This window comes from Ursus americanus, chromosome 23 (genome assembly GCF_024610735.1).
Source record: "Ursus americanus isolate L20-20 chromosome 23, mUrsAme1.1.p, whole genome shotgun sequence".
Taxonomy (NCBI): domain Eukaryota; kingdom Metazoa; phylum Chordata; class Mammalia; order Carnivora; family Ursidae; genus Ursus; species Ursus americanus.
The window spans coordinates 32,847,514-32,863,054 of NC_142149.1; the positions used below are offsets into that span (position 1 = coordinate 32,847,514).

At 37.2% G+C, this 15,541-nt stretch overlaps 1 protein-coding gene across 3 annotated transcripts in view; it reads left to right on the top strand.

Moving 5' to 3' along the window:
- The window catches only part of MED13 (mediator complex subunit 13), a 269,001-nt gene that overhangs the window by 168,770 nt on the left and 84,690 nt on the right, over positions 1-15,541 (top strand). For 2 of the 3 annotated variants that reach the window (XM_087854559.1, XM_087854560.1), the window contains 2 exons: positions 5,940-6,174; positions 14,623-14,791. In XM_087854559.1, coding sequence (XP_087710685.1) covers positions 14,715-14,791 — 77 coding nt within the window. In that variant the 5' untranslated portion in view covers positions 5,940-6,174; positions 14,623-14,714. Of the gene's footprint in view, positions 1-886; positions 4,105-5,939; positions 6,175-14,622; positions 14,792-15,541 lie in introns of those variants that run through there. The other variant, XM_045773567.2, reaches the window with a different exon arrangement.

Sequence of the window (15,541 nt, forward strand, 5' to 3'; positions counted from 1 at the left end):
GTGAAATCATATTATTTCTGCTATATTGGGATAAATATATAATTAAAATTAATTTCACTATTTCTTTTTTATCTTTTTTAATGTGGCTACTGAGAAATTTTTAATTACTTCTGTAGCTAACATTATATTTCCCCTGGATAGCTCTGCTCTAGACCCTGGGATTTTTCAGAACAGGTGGGGAACATTAGTTCTAAGGTCAGACATTGCCCTTTCCTGGACTTTCTCTGCTTAGATGATGTAACTGTCACCCTTCCTGGAGGCCAGGCACATCCACTATCCCATTCAGAATGGAGTCCTTAAAAGGGTGGAGGAGTTAAAGAACAATTTTAAATGTAGATCACTGAGCAAATGCACGTTTCAAAGAGTCAAAGACAATAGATGATTATTGTCCAAGGCAACGTATAACATTCACCTTAACATTCCTGATTGGCTTTCCTATTTCACTTAGATTATCTCTTTTAATTGCCGCAACAACTCTAACATTTAGGTGCTATTGTTGCATACACATTTTACTAATGAATAACTGAAAGTTGGGGAGTTAGCAGGCAGTGATGTGGAGTTTTGATCGCAGTTGGTCCAACTATCCAATTGTCATATCTAGCAAGATTATGTGCTCCTTGTATAACCTATACCCCGTCTATACATGACCTGATACACATACTAGATAGTAATTATGTATAGTAAAATGTATATATAGTATAACTTCAATTGTGTAGGAGATATATATACATATATATATGGAAAAGTCTGGAAGGAAAAACATCAGAATGTTAAAAGATGGTTGATTATGAATGGTGACATTATGGGCATTTTTAAAATAATGTACGTTTAAATGTTTTTCATCTTTACACTTTATCTTCTAAACAAAAGATACTTTTCTATATCTTTTTTGACAATGTGTGTATACTGTTTTAGTTTATTTCCTTTACTTTTAAAATTACATAAAATAGCATGTTAAGAGAAGGTCCATGGTTATTGACACGTTCTCTGTGTGCCGATATTGATCTTTTCTCTTCTCCCCATGATTTTTCCATTCCTCTCATGTTTGGTGTCCTTTTCCTCCACTTACTTCTCCATTCTCTCTCTCTCAATTTCTCTCTTCGGCTCTTTCACCCCTCTCTTTCTGTCTCGCTCCTTTCATGATCCATTCTGAGACATTTTCCCTTGGATCTTCTTCCCTTATCTCCTATCTCTCTCTTCTTTTTGAGAAAACTGATATTCAAATGAAAGGTCAATCAAATGTTACTTTGCACCTGGTATGTTTCCAGGAGATTCTACCTGCCTCTGGAGTCCTGAGGAAGGTGCTCAAGTTGGGGACTGAGCAATGGAGGGCAAGACTTCTAAAGAGGATGGCAATGATTTAGATAAAATAAAAGGTGAGGGAGGACATTTCAGAGTGACAGAAGCAGTGGGAACAAAGGTCTGAGGATTCTATCAGGGAAAGAGAGATGAAGAGAGGGGTTCTTACCTTACGGGGTCTGGGGATTGCTGTCTTCTGGTGCTGGCACTCAGAAAGGATACGGACTTCGACTGATTTGAGCTCCTGGATTAAATTAGTCTTGGTTGTATAATTGACTTTGATATGTGGCCTTTGGATCTGAATTGGGCTTAATAAAATTTAACTGCTTCAAAGGGCTTTATAAGAATTCATTTTATCCTTCAAATCTGATTTCAAATGCTACCTACTTTAAGAAGCCTTCTCTGACTTTGGTGCTCCTCCTCCAGAGCTCCTATTGTGCCATAGTTGATACATACCTTATTCAAGCAATTACATCCATTGTATTTTATCTTATTCTGTGGGAAATGTTTCCTTTATTGCCTCTCTTCAGGAATCTTGAGGGACAGGCAGGTATCTTATTCATATTTGTATCCCAGGCCTAGCAAAGACCAGGAAATACTCAGTTGAGCATGCAGGTGCTCAATAATGATTTTTAAAAGTGTTTGAATAGCTAGCATTTAGTAAGCACTGTGGCAAGCCCTATACCTACACTGTTTCATTCACCAGACACTTTAGGAGAAAAGTACTTTTATTATCCTCATTTTACAATAAGAAAACTGAGAGTAAGAGAAATTAATTTCATAGTTTGAAATGAATGAAATAGTAGCAGAACTTTTTCTATAAGCTCTGGGCTTTAAGATTTGGGCTCTTAATCATCATAGATGAACAAATGGGCGGATGAGGAATCCTTTTCATTCCAAGGCTGAAGAAGTGACCTGGAAAAGTCTATCATTTATATTGCAAATGCAATTATGATGTCAAATTATAGTAAATCCTAACTCACTAATGTTTCTAACTTTTAAATCACCTTTACTTTTTCCTTCCTTCCTTCCTTCCTTCCTTCCTTCCTTCCTTCCTTCCCCTCAGTCTCTCTCTCCTCTCCAAAACTCTCATGGAAAATGTTTGAACTCAAGTTGAAGTGTAATCTAGTGAAGAACTGAGTGTTTTGTAGGGAAGGGAAATAACATTTTATTTGGTTCCCACTTCTTAACCATTCATTCATTTTCAAATTTACAAATACCAAGCACCTACTGTGTGCTAGGAACCTTTTTTTAAGCATCAGAGATATAGCGGTAAGAAACAAAGTTCTGGTTCTCACGGAGATTACACTAGTGGCACTTCACATACACTGACTTGTTCAACTCCTCACAATAATCTTATGAGGTAACGATGACAACAATAATAGATAACTCTTAGCAATGCATATCTGTGCCAGGCACTGGGCCACGTGTTATAACAACATCCCTATGAGATAGGGGGTATTTTTTCCCTGTTTTACAAATGAAGAAACTAAGACACAAAGAAGTGACTGACTCAAGGTTTGAACCCAAGCAAGTGTGGCTCTAACTCTCAAGCTATTAACCACAAGCTATATTGTTTCTCATACATTTCTTTCTTAATCTCAAAACTTTTAAGTGTCCAAGTTCTATCTCAGATCGTCTGACTCCCAAGCTCAGGGGTTTGCGAGTGAAAGTGCCTGGGAATTTTTGCAACACTTTCTTTTCCGACGAAATTAAACTGATTTCCACGTAATTCTCAGATTTGTGATGTGAACCCTCTTGCACTGTACATTCCCCAGCAAGGAGAAAGATACGGCCTGGGCCGGGGTCATCTTACACTTGCTGGGGCACCCAGCAGATGGCGCTATCTTAGTAGCCGCCAGCTGGCCGTCCGGTCCCCAGGGCTCACCGCCTCCGCCGAAAGCTTCCCGGCCCTCTCTCACTCCCTTCTCTCTCCTCCTCCCCACGGAGCCCGGGCCCACGTGACCTCAAGGCGGCCAATGGGCGAGCAGAGAGGGCGAGCTGGTCCCTGTGGCCGCCATTAAAGCGAAGGGAAAACCCGAGAATTCGGATTAAAGGGGGAAAAACACCGCCCGCTGGGCCCACAAAATGGGGGAGACTACGGCGTCCGGGCGGTGAGGCCGCAGTAGAGCAGACGTTAGGCCGGCTTGGCCCAGGGACGACACGAAGACACAGCCGGAGAATGGTCTGAGTCCGCAGACGCCGCCACCACCTCCGCCACTGAGGAGATTCTGGGCTTAAGGACATCGCCGCTGCCGGGCCGGGGGCCTGGGCTTCTCTCCCGGTTCTTGCCCTTTCTGCCCCTCTACGGGCGCCTCCCCACCCGGGAGAACCCTCCAGGGCTTCGTCTCTGCCCTCTCGGACTCGATTTTAATTATTTATTGTGTAATTTATTATTTTTTCTTGTGGCAGGGGCACATATCTCCTCTGTCCGCCGGAGTGGGACGAGCGTCCGCGGGCTCCGCGGCGGCCGCAGTCCGGCCCGCGGGGCAAGCGCGGCGCGGCCCTCCCGCCGGCCCTGGGGCCCGGGCGGCTAGGTGCCGGCCGGGCGGCGGGGGCTGCTCGCGGCGGCGGGGGGGTGGGTGGGGAGGGCGGGCGGCCCGGCGGCCTCCTCTTCCACCGCTCCCCCAACCACCACCCCCCCGCCCTCCCCGGTGTCTGTGTTTCTCTCTCTGGTCGGAGGCGGCGGTAATGGCGGATGGTGGGTTGTGGCGCCGGCGGCGGCTGCTGTGAGGGACGATGAGTTCCTCCTTCGTGCCGAACGGGGCCAGCCTGGAAGATTGTCACTGTAACCTCTTCTGCCTGGTGAGTGCAGGGGCCGCGGGCGGGGGCCGCGGCGAGCGGGACGGTGGGGGAGGGGGCCGCGAGGTGCGCCCTTGGGCCGTGGGGGAGGGGGTCCGGGTCTGATCCAGATGCCCGAGTCCCCAGGCTAGGCCCAGCCGGAGCCGGCGCGGCGGCGGAGCTTCGCACCAACCCCGGGAAACACGTTTGCTCACCCACCATCCTAGGCTCTGGTTTAGGAGTGCTGGCTCTTTTTTCTTGTTTCCGACTCTTCCTCACCGTAGTCTTGTCTTCAACTTGTGCTTCTTATCTGGCAGGACACTCACATTTCCCTCTGTGTTTCGTGCTTAACTACTGCTTTTCTCCTTCTTGACCATGTATCCCTTCTTACCACTTTCCATTATTGCCCATTTTCCCAGTGCCTTTATGCCTCACTCTGGTAATCTGGTTTCCCCCAATTAACAGGACACCGGAACTTCTGTACCAAAAATCTCTTCTCGTTTTACATTTTCTAATGAGTCAAACTAAGACAAGATTAGTTTCTCCCTTCGATGAGTTCAGATCTCTCTGTAAAAACCAGTAGATTCCATTTCATATGTTTTTTCTTTAAACTTTGAAAACAGTTTGCCATTTTGACAATTTCTAGCCATCTTGCTTTTATTAGAACATTATGTTTGTGTGAGAGTGAAACGGACTAATGGAGGAGGTTCTATGGTTTTGTACTAATTTTTTTTTTTTTTGTATTTGTTTTGCTTGCGTTTTTAGAATACTTTTCAGCAGGCTGCTCCTCGTTTTATTGAAAAGTCTAGGGAAGTTGGATGCAGGAATGACAATTGTATAGGTTGGCCCAGTTCTGGGAACATCCAAGTTAAGACTTTGAAAACTACCAACTGTTGCAAATATTTAGTCCTCAGTTGGACAGTAGCTCAGCTTCATCCATGATTTCAAGTTTCAGTGACTTTCTTTTTTCATTTTTTTGTGTGCTAGGAGAAATATTAAGGGAGTATGTGATAGGTAAGTGAACTGAGTGGGCGGAGCACAACTAGTTGGCAAGTGTAAACTGCCAGTCATGTATCAGCAGTTTCATTTTTGGCAGCTTATGCTTTGCCCCTCTAAGTTAAAGAATTACTGGATTCCCTCTTTCGAATTTCTTTCACCGTGCCAAGTTGGGATTTTTAATGCCCTTCTCTCTTATAAAATGTTTTCTTGTACAGTGTCCATTAATCAGCATCTCTTCAGATGCAGCAAAACATAGCAGCAGGTTTTACATTTCTATCCTCTCTGACTCTATTTTTGGTACTTTTAGGATCAGGTTCTTTGAAAATAGACTAGTACAAATCTGACAGTTCTTTGTGAGCACCTATTTCACTTTTCCTAAAAGGGATGCATGAAGAACTAACAATTTTTTCAGTAATAGTTCACATTTCTTTTCATTAGAGCCATCACTTCTATAAACATGGAATGATGAGTCTTTAAAAATTAATTTTCTGTTAACAAGTGTGACACCAGGGAATAAACGCGACCGGTTGGAACAGAACTTAGAGGAAATGTTTGCTAAGTGTGCAATATTAAATTACATGTTTATATTTAACATTGTTAAGTTTCTTTTATTTTTCTTTGGGACACATATTTATTGCTATTCAGTGACATGTCAGTGTTAATATTTTAGCTGTTTTTGTTCCTTTCCTTAAATTTTTGGTTGTTGAATGATCAAAGAATCATTTTTTTTGGTCAGTCTGCTTTAACACCTTAGTATACATTGAAAAATTGTAATGTTTCAATGAAATAAGGGGCTTTAAGATTGCCTACTATTGACTTTGAGTGAATATGCAGTAATAATCATGCTTTCTTTTCTTTAGGCTGACTTGACGGGAATTAAATGGAAAAGATATGTGTGGCAAGGCCCAACTTCTGCCCCTATTCTGTTTCCGGTGACAGAGGAAGACCCCATTTTGAGCAGTTTTAGTCGCTGCCTTAAGGCAGATGTACTTGGTGTTTGGCGGCGAGATCAGAGACCTGGAAGAAGAGAATTGTGGATATTTTGGTGGGGTGAAGACCCCAATTTTGCTGACCTTATTCACCATGACTTGTCAGGTGAAAGCAACTTATCATTTCTAACTAATGATATATAGCAACATTGTATACTTTTCCTAAAAGTCATTTATATTACAGATCAAAATTTTTTTTGGTGAAACACTGTTAGGTGTGAAGCCAGATAAAAATTTAGCTTACTGTTATATTGCACTGTGGTTATTTTATTTTACTTAAGTTACCCATATTATGGCAGACTTTAGCATTGAATAACTTTGTTCTTTTACCACCCAGTTTCCTTCTTGCAGACAGGGCACAGGGAAGGCATGTTACCTAAGAAAAATGGAATGGGGGAGCATGAAGTTCCTAACAAAGTAATTTGCAGGCATTTGTAATTCACTGTTTGAGTCCATTCTGCCACTGCTCTCTTCTGTATGAATATGCAGACAGTTATAGGAGTATCTAGAAATGTTGTAACTTTCTCATGTGTTTTTTTCAAGGTATATATTTATTTTGTTGTTAATTGTGGTTATATTAACATATGAAAGCATATGTTAATTTTGTTATTCTTAGAGAGTGATTCTTTTATTTTAGATACTGTTCCTTCAAAGTCTCACTAAAATGAGACCAGTGTCAACTTGTTTAGCTTTTATAGGACATGGAATCATGATCTGAAGAAGTACACAGAAATAATTTTATTATGAACCTATCAGTAAGACTACTTCTATCTTAATTTCTTGAATTTTTAGGACCAAGTATTACTTTAGAAAGAGAAACTATAGCTCTTCATGTAGTCATTGAAGCTTGTGCTTGAGACTCTAACACTGTTAACTAAATCTTTGATGATAGGGGTGTAAATTATTAGTTATTTGCTGCAAGGTACCAGCGACTTCAGCAAGATGTTTGGTAATGATTCTTGACACGTAAATTTAGGATTTTTAGATAACTAAAATAAGCATTCTTAATTGAAATTGAGTACTCTGAAGTTTCTATTATTGTCCATTTGACCTATAAGACCTATTTTATTTTTGGGTGTAATGTAATCCAGGTGACTGTCTTAAGCCCTTAGTAAGACTAACATTTCTGTAGGAATGTCTGTGTTCCATTTGTTTTGATAGTTCCTTTTACCTTCTAATGAACAAACCTTTCAGTGCTAATCTTTATTTTTAAGAGTGTTTGCAATCCTTTTATGATAAATGCTTTCCAGCTTTTCTAGCTTTCCTACTAAGATCCCTGCTGGAGATATTAATCCTTAGTTCTGAGAATGCATTGTAGTTCTAAATATGTAAAGTGATATGTTTACATATGTATGTGTATGCACAAGTATATGATGTATACATACATATCAGGATATGAAATTTTATTAAGCTTGCCGGCTTCCTTTTTCTTATATTGACTTTGGTACGCTGGAGTTATTTTATTCTTTATTTTAAGTGGTCATAAAGAACACCTTAACTACAATGTTTGGAGACTGTTTTAATGTATTGATAAACTGTATAAACTAGTTGATAAACTATAATGCTGACTTGGGGATTTCAGTATTAATAAGGTTGGCAGAGCATTTGAACAGACCATTTTTCCCCCAGATTCCATGTGATACATTTTGTAGAATTGAAGATAACTTTAACAGATGTGTGGTATTTGGTTTACCGTAGTAGGACTAATGTGTAGTATGTAGGTTTACCATAGTAGGATTAGTGTTTTGAAAGCCTATTAAAATTAAATGTGAGCTGTTTTGATGTAGATTAAAGTACTATGTGGATTTTCCCCCCTGAATTTCATGTTATGAGTTAAATATGTTTTCTCCTAAAACTGGGCTACAGTTTAAAAAATTGCTTCTGTGTTTACCTTTGCTTTTTTGCATAATTTAAAAAAATAATAATACCTGTAGTTTAAAATAGTGATCTTCAATGTGAATGAATATAATTTTGGAAGATTAGGTTTTAATTGTTAGATTTTGTTGAATGCCGTTGAATGATAATTAACTTTAAAAAATTTATCAGAGTGAAAGCAATTGAAATAGCAAAGCAAAATATATTAGGAGTAGTATGTATAATCATAATTACCATTCCAGAGCCTGTTCTGTACTGTACAATGTGTGTAGTCAGTGGTATTTATGTAATGTTTTCACTCTTTTTCCCCCCTAACTTGTCATTTAGTTTAGAATGTTGTTACTTAAATCAGACATATCTTAAAGAATAATAAGGTCTTTTCAAATGGAGTATATTTGTCTCGCCCTTTTCTTTGCTCCAGGGACACCGTCTGCCTCCCTTTTGGGATAATTAGTCTGCCTCTGTCTCTCTAGCTAACCCCTTTTTCATTTCTTCCCATCTGTGGCACTCTATTCCCTTCTTTTAAGCTCCCCTGAGAAGAGAGCAGCTGGACAGTAGGGGTAGCATCAGCTGCAGGAGGCAATCCTGAGTTCCAAGTGGAGGTGTAGCACTGAGGAGAGGGGAACCGGAAGGCCCCAGGTGGTAACTAAAAAGCTGGTTAATTTAGTTTGAGCTTGCTTTTTGCAGGCACAGGCATTGCCCTTCTGTTTGGTTCAGCACCTACCACATCTTTTTACTGAAATGTTTGTGATTATGGTGTTATTTCCCTTCTTGATGAGGGAAAGAGAGAAGGCATTGTATTTTGCAAAGATTAGAATTCTGTTTTTCTTATTAACTGAAATATCCAGTAATAAAAATACAGAATTGCCTTTGCTTAACCCCCTTATTTCTTTTATGTCATCTATAGTGTATTTTAAAAAATAAATTTTTAATTTTAAAATAGTTTTAGATTTACATAGGATTTGCAAAGATAGTATAGAAAGTTCCTATATAACCCTCACCCAGCTTCTTTTGTTGTTAATATCATACATTGTTTACATTTTTCACAACTAATGAACCCATATTGCTAGGCTGGTATTAACTGAAGCCTGTACTTTATTTGGATTTCCTTTATTTTTACCCAGAGTTCTTTTTCTGTCCTGTGTTCTCATCCAGGATACTACATTTAGTTGTCATGTCTCCTTAGGCTATTCCAGATTGTGATATTTTCTCAGACGTGCCTTATTTTGATGATCTTGATAGTTCTGAAGAGTCTGATCAGGTTCTACAGTGTATTCTAAATTTTGCCTGTCTGAATATCATGTAGCATGTGTTTGGGTCATTTTCTTTTCAAGTGTAGATGAGGTATAGAAACAGAATGTAAACTCACCTTTTTGCTCACTGGTAAAAATCTGTTACAGCAAACCGAATCTAATTTGATACATACTTTAAACCCTCATTTACTTGTTTTGTAGCAGTGGTAAGTCACCACTGTTTAGTAATTTGCAAAGACCTAGTGATTTTTGGGTTAGGATTTTTGCTAACTAGTATTGGCTTAACTGTAACATTTCCAGGAAGAGATTTGTTCAAAATGTCCCTTGAATCCCAAAGCCAAAAACTTTTTTTTTTTTTTTTTTTAACTTTTTGCTTTGCTTCTTCTTAAGAGAATGGATAGTTGAATCAATATCAATATGTTTTGGTAGAAGAAGGATTGGGGAACAAAACTTCTGATTACACCTTTTTAAATTTTATTTATTTATATTATAATTTTTTAAATTTAAAATTTGTAGCATACCTCATTTAGTGGTTGTATGATAGAGGTGTAAAATTGGTGCTGGGAAAATTTTAACTTAATTCCTCTCGTCATAAGTCTCTATAATAGATAGGACTGATTGGTTCTTTAAATGTACTATTAGTTTGCATCAAAGGAAGATTATTTTATTACCATTAGTGCATCCTTGAAGGAGAAGAGTTATCTGGGTATTTTTCTTTTGTGCATTAAACTTTTTATGATTTTATTGCTGTCATTATTGGCTTTTAGTCTTTCTCTTAAAACAAAAATAAAAATAAAAACTACTCCCGCTCCTGAGGTTGCATCTTTAAAAAAAAATCATAGTAAGCTAGACTGTGATGAGACTATTTGAGAAAACTGATACCTTGAGAACTAAAAAAACAGACTCAGTCAGGGCTAAAAATATTTGTTATTTTTTCTGGCTCCTGTGGCATATATATGGGATTTGAGCAACTTGTCCAAATACTTTCGTTGTACCAGAATTTCATCATAATACTGTCAAATTAAATGGGCCATTGGTTGTTCTTAGAATTTAATTTTAGATTCTTTTATTGAAGGATATTAATTATAGCAGAATTTAACCTTAAGTGGCAGCTTTAACAGGGTTGACAGACAGATAAATAGCAGCCAAGCATAGGAATCTAGTGTTAGCCAAGTTAAAAAAAAAAAAAAAAAAATTGTTGTGTGCCCCAGCTGGCCTGAAGGGAGTTAATTAATTTCTATCTTCTGTTCCATAGTTTACTTGTGACCCAACTTTTATATTGACTAGTCTTCTAGGGACAATTTTGTTTGTCATATTTCTTCTGTGCGCTGCCCATTTTGAGCAAGAACATATATCTTTTAACTCTTCAAATCAAAGATAATGATCAGCATATATTCAGGGGATTTTTAAACCAGAGTTCTCAGGTTTTGCCATGGATCAGTGATGCTGCCAGCTTACGGCTCTGAATAATATTTGTTGAATGAATGGCTATGAATGGGCAATTATTATTTAAGACAAACAGTGAATTAGACATTTAAACATTTCTCTTTATTCTTTCAGGAAATCAGTGGTATTTTCTATCATTTTTTACCCATCCATTATTCATTAGTATGTGTTGTGTTTTAAAAGCTTGGCAGAATTATTTAGGAAAAGATTCCTTTTTTACTGGTTTATTACTGTGGAGATATTTAAAGATGCCAATTTTGAGAAAAATGTTGAATACGAGTACTAGGTGTATCAGCTTTTTTGTTTTTTCATTTTTTCCCCCCACTCAGAATTATTTTGATGACCTATCGCATAGTTTGTCAACACTATAATCTGTATCTCAGGAAAATATTTTATGGTAATCAGACTTAGCATTTGAACTTTTGCATTGTTTTCTTCAAATATTTTGTAAAAATTTTTCAGGTAATGATGATGAAGCGTTCTTAATGCTAAGAGTTCCAATGGAAAATACTATAAACAAAATTGAACCTATTTTCTCTGGGGATACAGATACAAGAGGAGAAAAACATTTATTTAAATGCATTAAGCAGACTTTTTCCATTAGGTTCTGGTTAATTAAATTCAAAAGAGCTAGGTAAAGATTTGCCATGTGTTCCCCTCTACCTGCCTTCTCTATTATAATACCAGTGTTGAGATTCAAGGACTGGTTTTAATTAGTGTAAGAGGTGCATATCACTGTCTTGGGTGGGTTGGTTGTACCGTTTCACTTTTCATATCGGAATACACATGTAGAGAAGTACTTTTGTTATGGTTATTAAAACATCAGGGTATTAGAAGCTTGGCTGAGTAGGCTCTTATTTCTAGGTGACCCCCCCCCCCACACACACACACAGACACCAAAAACAAAACAAAAAAAACCTTCAGGCTTTTCATTCAGGCTTTTTTATTTCCTCAGCAGTGAAAAATGAAATTGTTGCCTTACTCTAATAGTTGCTTAGTTATTGCTGTATAGGTGAAGATATACTTCAGATATTCGTTGGCTTAGAAAACCCTAACGGGTGGTCCCTTCTGTTTTATGCATAACTCCCCTTTAGTGTTAATGAAAATTGTGGGCGTTTGAGGGTATAATGTAAAATGAGGATTAAGTTCACCTAAATTTCTCTAGATAAAAGCATTAAGTTCACCTGAGTTTCCCTAGGTAAACTTTAGAGCAATGAGGGAGAAATGCTTGAAAATTAGTACTGACTAAATTTTTAAACTGTATCTTAAATCATTTAACTTCAGGTTTAACTGAGATAGATTTTTAAAATAAAAATCTTCAGAATTTTGTGTAAAAAATGTATGTAAATTATTGTATTATGGGCTTTTACTATTCTAAAGACTTTAATTTACTCTTTGTGGGAAGAAGACAAATTCATTCTCAGGTTTTAGATGAATAATTTTCTGATATTTGAAGTTTATAGCAACTGAATAACTTTGATATGTAATGATAACAGCTTTGTGTCTTGGATCTTTGTGGTTTTAAAGCTTAAAAGTAGTTAAAAAGATTTTGGAAAAGGTTTCTTGTGTAGGACAAATGTTACAACCATGTGCTTTCTCAGAAGGTAAGGATTTTTGAGGTAAAGGGTAATAAAAATAAAGTATACTAAGTAGATTACAAAGAAATGAAGAGCTGGGAGATATTCCCAGCATAACTGGAAATTAAAAACATGCATATTTTATAGTAATCATAAATCACAATTTGAGGTAGAATTCTTAATGTGACTAATTTTGAAATGACAGAATCAGATTAGGCTGAAAGCAGATTAAGATTTATTTTTTTTCTTTCAGCAACGCACAGATATACTTGTGATCTAGACCCTTAAATAATTAAAGAAGTCACTGTGTGCCATTTCCCTTTTCTCCTAGCCTACTGTTTTCTTTAAAAGAAGTGAAGTTTTGGCTTTATGTGGATGTATATAAGGTTGTCTACAATATAATAGAATATAAAACCTTTTTCTCTTTAATATTAAAGCTTAATATTAATGATTTAAAATTATTCCACCTCTCAAGTATTGTCATTTTCTAAAGCTTATTTCATTTTTTTTTAAAGCTTACCTTTTTGGAAAAATAATTAATTGACTTGAAAGACTTGACTAATTTAGGAACCACTTTAAAGAACAACATAAAATCAACATTAACCTTTGTAGTGGCACAAATTTCTAGTGCAGTTAAAGTCCACTGTCATTATGCTTCTTAGTTAATGTTTAGTCTACCCGTTTGTTGTGTAGATTATGAAAATAAACCATGTGTCCCTCTTAATACATGCTTCTGCTTTTATTCAAAAGCATCATAGTTAGTTATTTTTTATGGGTATAGTGTAGACATTTTTAGTGTTGAATTGAAAAGGGTTTTATCATTTATTTTTTACACATTGAAAGATGACCCATATTTATAAAATGTTTATGAAGGTATACAGGCTATGGAATGGTACTAAATTGTATTTGAAATAATAAGTTAAAAGGTCAAGTGTTGGGGCTCCTGGGTGGCTCAGTCGTTAAGGGTTTGCCTTTGGCTCAGGACGTGGTCCCAGCGTTCTGGGATCGAGCCCCACATCATGCTCCTCCGCTGTGAGCCTGCTTCTTCTTCTCCTCTCCCCCTGCTGGTGTTCCTTCTCTTGCTGGCTGTCTATCTCCTATCTCTGTCAAATAAATAAATAAAATCTTTAAAAAAAAAAAAAGTCAAGTATTATTTATAGCAGGATTCATTGGCTGCTTCGTTAAAAATATAGAATGAATACAGAATAAAACATTTTTTTGAACTACAGCTAAACTTATCTAGAAATAACTATGTTAACATTTTTTTGGTATGTTAACTTGAAGTACTTAATTGAGGCTGTATAGTTAGTGAGGGTAGTTATAACTTTGTATTGGAAGTTCTGTTTATTTTTTTTAAGATTTTATTTATTTGAGAGAGAATACGAGCAGGGGGAGGGGCAGAGGGAGAAGCGGACTCTTTACTGAGCAGGGAGCCTGATGCGAGGCCCTATCCCAGGACCCTGGATCATGACCTGAGCTGAAGGAGGACGCTTAACCGACTGAGCCACCCAGATACCCCTAAAGACTTAAATTTTAAATAGAACTTCTGGGGTGCCTGGGGGGCTCACTTGGTTAAGTGTCTGCCTTCAGCTTAGGTCATGATCCCAGGGTCCTGGGATAGAGCCCCATATCAGGCTCCCTGCTCAGCAGGGAGCCTGCTTCTCCCTTTCCCTCTGCTGCTCCCCCTGCTTGTGCTATCTCGCTCTCTCTGTCAAATAAATAAATCTTTAAAAAAAAATTTAAATCTTTATATTTTAAAATTTCTTCCTCAAGTAGAGGATCCTATATTGTATAGTAATCATGGGAATCATTTGGTTGAAATGAGACCTAAGGTGGCTAATAACGCATTGCTTGTTAGGCTCTGTGCCAAAAGCTTCCTTTTTATTCATCACTTATTTTTATAGTTGAATCATGGATTAGAATGCTGATGGACATAAAATGTTTTAAGTTAATTATTAACTGGCTAGTTTTTTTTGGCAGGCTGAATGACTGGAGGAATTAGGACAAAGTAACAAGTGAGCCAGCTTAGAAATTGGCATCTTAGGTATAGAGTGTTTTTAATGTTTCCTAGCTTATACAAATGTTCTTTACATTGATACAGAAACCAAATCAGTATGTTTGCAATATATCATTGAGTTTTTATGCGGTGGGAAAATAGTTTTCAGGTACTTTAATGGAATACATGACACTTAGGCATTTTGCTACTTACGGAGTAACTTTAAACCTGATATTTTAATGTCTAGAGATATATTGAAGTGGTGGTAGCTCAATATTCTGAGGTTTAGTAGGGTTTATGTAGTAGGTGTAGTAGGGTTTATGAATTTAAACAGTAACACTTTCTACTTGGTTCTGAGTAGATATAGTGCCACTATTTTACTTTTTTTTCTTTCATTTCTGTTGTAGAAGAGGAAGATGGAGTGTGGGAGAATGGACTTTCCTATGAATGTCGTACTCTGCTATTTAAAGCAGTTCACAATCTGTTGGAACGGTGTTTAATGAACCGGAACTTTGTACGCATTGGCAAATGGTTTGTAAAGCCTTATGAAAAAGATGAAAAACCTATAAATAAAAGGTAAGCTATTTTATATAAACTCTTAACTTTTCTTTAGGTTTGTTAATTTTTATAGCTTTACAGAAAATGTGGACTAAAACAATCTTTCTTACAGACATACGCAGGAGGTTAACTTCAGCAAAATACTATAAGTACTCAATTTTCTTTGACCACTTGACTTTCTTTTATGCATTTTAAGAATTTTCTTGAAGTGGGAATAGGCTGTGTGTCTGGTGACCTAAATTTTGATTTGGGATGATAGAAAAATGTGAGATGAAAGCAGAGGCTTAAGCGATGAAGTATACTTTTTTAGTAGTAGTGCAAATATATTTACAGTACTCTGTTAAAATTAAGTAATATTAATACTTATTAAAGATAGTGATCTGTGGTTGTGTTTTTGATTGAGTTAGCCCTTCTCATTCCCAAACCTCTAATTTTGCTTTAATTAAAGTAATTTAAATTTTGTGTTTTTCCATATAAGTTTACTCATAGAGTGTAATATTCTTGAACTTTGAGTTAAGCAAATTTATGAAACTAATTTGTAGAGTTGTTGCAGATAGAGACACAGAAGACTTTAAGATAACTTATTTTCCTATTCAGTTAAAAGCTTTAGATTGCTACAGTTCTCTGTGTTTTATTGATTGATTGATTGATTGATTGATTTTAGCTTTTATTTATTTACTTAGGGAGAGGGAATGCATGAGAAGGGGGAGATGGGGAGAGAGACTCCCAGGCTGACTCCCCGCTAAAAGCGGAGCCCGACACTGAGAT